Source organism: Sinocyclocheilus anshuiensis, unplaced genomic scaffold, assembly GCF_001515605.1.
Source record: "Sinocyclocheilus anshuiensis isolate Anshui unplaced genomic scaffold, SAMN03320099.WGS_v1.1 scaffold1644, whole genome shotgun sequence".
NCBI lineage: Eukaryota > Metazoa > Chordata > Actinopteri > Cypriniformes > Cyprinidae > Sinocyclocheilus > Sinocyclocheilus anshuiensis.
The window spans coordinates 893,236-897,775 of NW_015557451.1; the positions used below are offsets into that span (position 1 = coordinate 893,236).

Genomic DNA, 4,540 nt, shown 5'->3' on the forward strand with positions numbered 1-4,540 from the left:
TAGGGATGACAGTTTTTGAACCTAGAAGAGTACAAGGCTGGCTGGGCACATTTCTAAAAAAAAAAAAAAAGGTAAATTCCGACTTTGCTATGACAATCTGGCGCTTCTGAATCAGCGACTGTAAGTATGTTTTGTTATTAGTTTAAGTATTTGCTATTGACTGTTCAAATGCGGAGTTTTGCACAGCGCAGAGTAACGCGTCGTGTGTGTGTGTGTGTGTGTGTGTGTGTGAGGGGAACAGGGTCACATCACAGGAGAGTGAACTGCCTGTCAGAAATCATAGCACGTCAGCTGTCTTAACCGCGGCTTGTGTACTGCATCATCACTGTGTCTGTCAAAAGTTAAACAAGTTTTCATCACACATTGGCAGATTCATTTTGCTTGAGTAATTCCTTTTTTTCTTTCCAGAAAACAAGACTACTTATCTTCATTTTGCATCTCACTGTATCTTGATTTAAGGATGTTTAGATATTTGTATTGGAAAACAAGACAAAAATACTGAGGAAGATACTAATTTTTTTTAGCAATGCATACAACATTTAATGATTTTTTAAGACCTTTTTTTAATCAAAACAAACCATATACATTTTTTTTTTATAAAATACCATTGAAAATGCTAAAAAGAAGTGCCCCGACTTACAAGAGGTTGCAAACTCCAGCCCCTGACGTGCTGCTCGGCTTTGCGTCCTCCCGGGCAGGTATTCAACAAGTCCTGTCGTGCTAAGTGAGATAAAACAAAAATACAGCGACTCCAGGTAACTCCAGTCATTCTCCAGCAGGCAGTTGGGCACCAGCAGGCAGAAGAAAGAACAATGTTTGCTGTGCAAAAGGCGAGCACACTGTAGTGCATCAATGCAGCATGGTTGCGAGAAAGTCCCCAGAAGACTTGAAGGTTGTGAATAGGGGGGTGTGTTACCTAGGGCAGAAGGGCATGAGTGAGGCTGGACAGCAGCAGCAGGGTGAAGGGGATGCCCACGAGACAGTAAACAACACAGAACACACGGCCCTCATCCGAAAGAGGCACAGTGGTGCCATAACCTGCAAATATAGAAAAGCTTAACGATATCACAGATTTTGAAGCAGGATTATTTTAGTTAACTAAAACCAAAACCATAGAAAACAACAACATTTGTTACTTGAAATACAATAAATGTAATATATCTCATCATCACAACTATAATAATATATCACTGATACTCAAATAAAACTGCTTTGAGGATATCTGTGCCTTTTGATAAGTATTAGTAAATGTGATGGCCAAATTACACTGCAGGATTTGAAATTTGAACATAAAAGGAAATCAATCAATCAATCTTGAGTGTGGAAAATTAAATATTAAGTTTAAAATAAATTCATCATTTTAAATATAAACTATAAAACAATCATGCATCTGGGAAGTTGACTATACTTAAATGAAAAAAAGCTTAAAATTCAAGTTCTAAAGCATATATAAATAAATCAAATGTTTAGTTTGCATGTGTATTAATATTAAGATTAAAATACAAAAATAAATCACTTCAAATATAAACTATAAAGAGAACATGCATTTGGTTTGTTTACTGTAAGAAATAAGATATGGTTAATCCAAGTTCTAAATAAATAAATAACATATTTTGAGTGTGAAGACTTAAATACTAATATTTAAAATGTATAATTTATTTTGATCGAAATTATATATAGCTCATGCATTGGTTGACTGTATACTCGAATGACAGAGCTAATATTTCTAAACAAACAGGCAGACAGACAAACTGTGGAATAAACTTTACATTTGCTTCTTGGCTGTATAGGGCCTACAACATTGTCAATTGCTTCTTGTCTGAGCTGTTTACCAACATAGCCTCTCAGCAGATATTAGACTGTAAATGCTCGACAAGTTAAATAATTAGAATATTAGATTATTAAATTCATGTTTGTGTTGAATAAATTCATAGAGGTAGTTTTCAACGTGAAACAATCAGCTAGCATTGTAATGAATGTGTGACTGCTGCTCACCTGTGGTCGTGAGGAAGGTAATAACGAAAAACAGCGACGACGTAAAGTCGAAGTTGCATTCATCGCTGTCGGACTCCAGTGCGGCCATGCCGCGTTTATCAACAAAAGATCCAAACTGCTCTCCTTAACACACGGGTCATCTGCCAAAAAACGAGCTTTCAGCTCACGGACCTCTTTAACAAGCAAATTCTCCTCAGGTTGCTCCAGTATCATCAAAACAACAGCACCGATAACGACGAAGAGGCCTTACGCTATCATCATACATGTGAACGCGTAAACACGTAGAAAAGTCAGAGCTTTGTCTGCAAAAATAGCCATTATTAAACTAGTTTTGTTTGTGTATTGCCTCAGTATGGTAGAACATTAAGGTGCTGCATGTGTAACCAAAACTGGGCTCTGACATGGAGAGTTCAACACCATGCTGAAAGTTTAATGCAACAGGTCAGCAGACATCTGCGACAGCATCAGCCTTCACCTGTCTGCTAAAGCAGAGCCTAAACCAAACTTTTCAAAATATGAATCTGCCTCAACAAGCTCACTAACTGACTTTAGTCCAGTTGTCATCAGAACAGAACTTTGTATCTAAAATTCTGACACCTATTCAACCTTATGGTTGCTCCAAACCATGAGAAATGCTACGGAACAAAAATGAAGGAATTTTGAATAATGTATAGACAGATACAAACAGTAACCAAGGTCCAAAAAGAACAGTAAGCATCATGAAATTACCACAAAATTAGTCATGCATTATGTTCTTCTGTCTTCTGGAGCCATACGATAGCTTTGTGGTGAACAGACTGAAACTGAAGTTAATCAATGAAAATGTTCCCACCATCACTCTCTTATTCACATTTGTGCTTGATCGAACTTGGTACGTCATGAAGGCATCACTGGCATGAATGACGCACCAAGTACATCACTATTTTCTTTCATTGTACGGGAAAAATAAAACATTTCAGGGCCCGATTAACTTATTTTGTGTCCAGTGAAAGAATAAGGGGACATGGTAATTGGGAAAAAAATATTTTCATTGCTTATATTATTTCCATCACAAACGTTTCTCAGGGAAACGCAAAAGTTTTTTCTTCTTTTTTTTTCCTTTCATGACCATGTCCCTCAACAAAAGATTAACTGTCCCTTTAAAAAGAATGCTTTAGATTAATTAAAATGCATAATGATTTAAGAATTATTCTCTGGAACCATGCCAATATTCCTTTTTTTAAATAATTTGTAACAATTCCTTTAGAGTAATGCATTTAAGTACTGTTATTGCAAAATTAATTAAAGGGGTTTCGATTTGACATGCAGCTTATTACCAGGCCTTAAAAAAAGAAAATCATTGGCATTATAAACAGACTTGGCAATTTAAATACAAAATAATAAAATATCTTGTGAGTACATTACATAATGTATTTATTTTTACAGGCCTACATCATTACACAACAAGTTAAACGTAAAAAGGGACATTCACTCATATATAAATACTCTAATAAACAAGCCAATTGTATAGCAGTATCTGTTCAGCTTCATCCTGCCGTAAGTACAGTAAATATAAACTCTATTTGGTGTCAGGTTCTATTATACTATCTGTGGTACATACAGAAATAACTATAAGAGAACTCAAAGTTAATGCTACTGATCAGAATCAGCAGAGTTATAGCATAAAAATCTCGAGTGTTCATTCAAAATTATTTCCTCACAATAATACTTGCCTTGTTTGCATAGAGCATATAGAATTGTTCATCTGTAATTACTAAGATGCAGCCATTTGATGAGATGCCACTGTGGTCACGTGGTTCACGCATTTTAAAGAGGCAGGTGAAGAGAGTAATGGGAACATGTCCAGCGGCGCACAGGTTTGCTGACTCTCCCTATGACCGGCAGCTTGTGGGCGTAAGCACGAGGTGGGAGGGTAGTAAGAGGTGGAGTTGGAGTAAAGCTCGTCTGGAAGCGCCTTCCCTGACAGCGTCGCCCCATCTGCCGCCCGCCAATGATGAAAGAGAAAGCAGGAGGTCCAACCTGAGGCAGCGGGAAGCGGGCTTTAGGGAAAATGTCTCGGGATTGGCTGGTTGAACGTCCAGGACGTGACGAAGATGACCTGGACCGTGAGACGGAAGATGAGGATGAAGAGCGGGCAAGAGATCTGCAGACACGGGACAAAAAGGAGACCACCAGTCAGAAATGCACTCTCGCTAAATATTTTGTTGAGTTTTAAATGACAAGACCTGATCATTTTCGTTGAAGCCAAGAACCAAACCAACCAGCTACGGGGTGAATCACAATATTGCAAACTTTGATTTGAAACAAAACAGTATTTGAATATTGGACAAAAAGACAAAGGTTCAAGACTAAATGGCCTGAATTAGAGAACGAGCTACAAATCTAAGCACTGAATGAAAATCAAATCAAATAAATAATGAAAATTTGAAATTTAAAGATATATATAAATTATGTATTTTACATTTATTGGAAAATATGCATATATATATATATATATATATATATATATATATATATACACACACACAAATATATTTGCTCTGTG

General features: G+C 36.8%; 2 protein-coding genes across 5 annotated transcripts in view; both read right to left on the bottom strand.

Annotated features, from left to right (window-relative positions):
- LOC107679253 (potassium channel subfamily K member 1-like) overlaps positions 1-2,071 on the bottom strand; it is a 6,852-nt gene extending 4,781 nt beyond the window's left edge. Inside the window, exons 1-3 of one of the 2 annotated variants that reach the window (XM_016474760.1) lie at positions 1,996-2,063; positions 917-1,038; positions 641-720 (exon numbers count right to left, since the gene is read on the bottom strand). In XM_016474760.1, coding sequence (XP_016330246.1) covers positions 641-720; positions 917-1,038; positions 1,996-2,058 — 265 coding nt within the window. In that variant the 5' untranslated portion in view covers positions 2,059-2,063. Of the gene's footprint in view, positions 1-640; positions 721-916; positions 1,039-1,995 lie in introns of both variants that reach the window. The other variant, XR_001633026.1, reaches the window with a different exon arrangement.
- Positions 2,072-3,396: 1,325 nt separating this feature from the next.
- Positions 3,397-4,540, bottom strand: part of LOC107679290 (TAF6-like RNA polymerase II p300/CBP-associated factor-associated factor 65 kDa subunit 6L) — a 6,338-nt gene continuing 5,194 nt past the window's right edge. For all 3 annotated transcript variants that reach the window (XM_016474816.1, XM_016474815.1, XM_016474813.1), the window contains one exon: positions 3,397-4,138. In XM_016474816.1, coding sequence (XP_016330302.1) covers positions 3,802-4,138 — 337 coding nt within the window. In that variant the 3' untranslated portion in view covers positions 3,397-3,801. The remainder of the gene's footprint in view (positions 4,139-4,540) is intronic.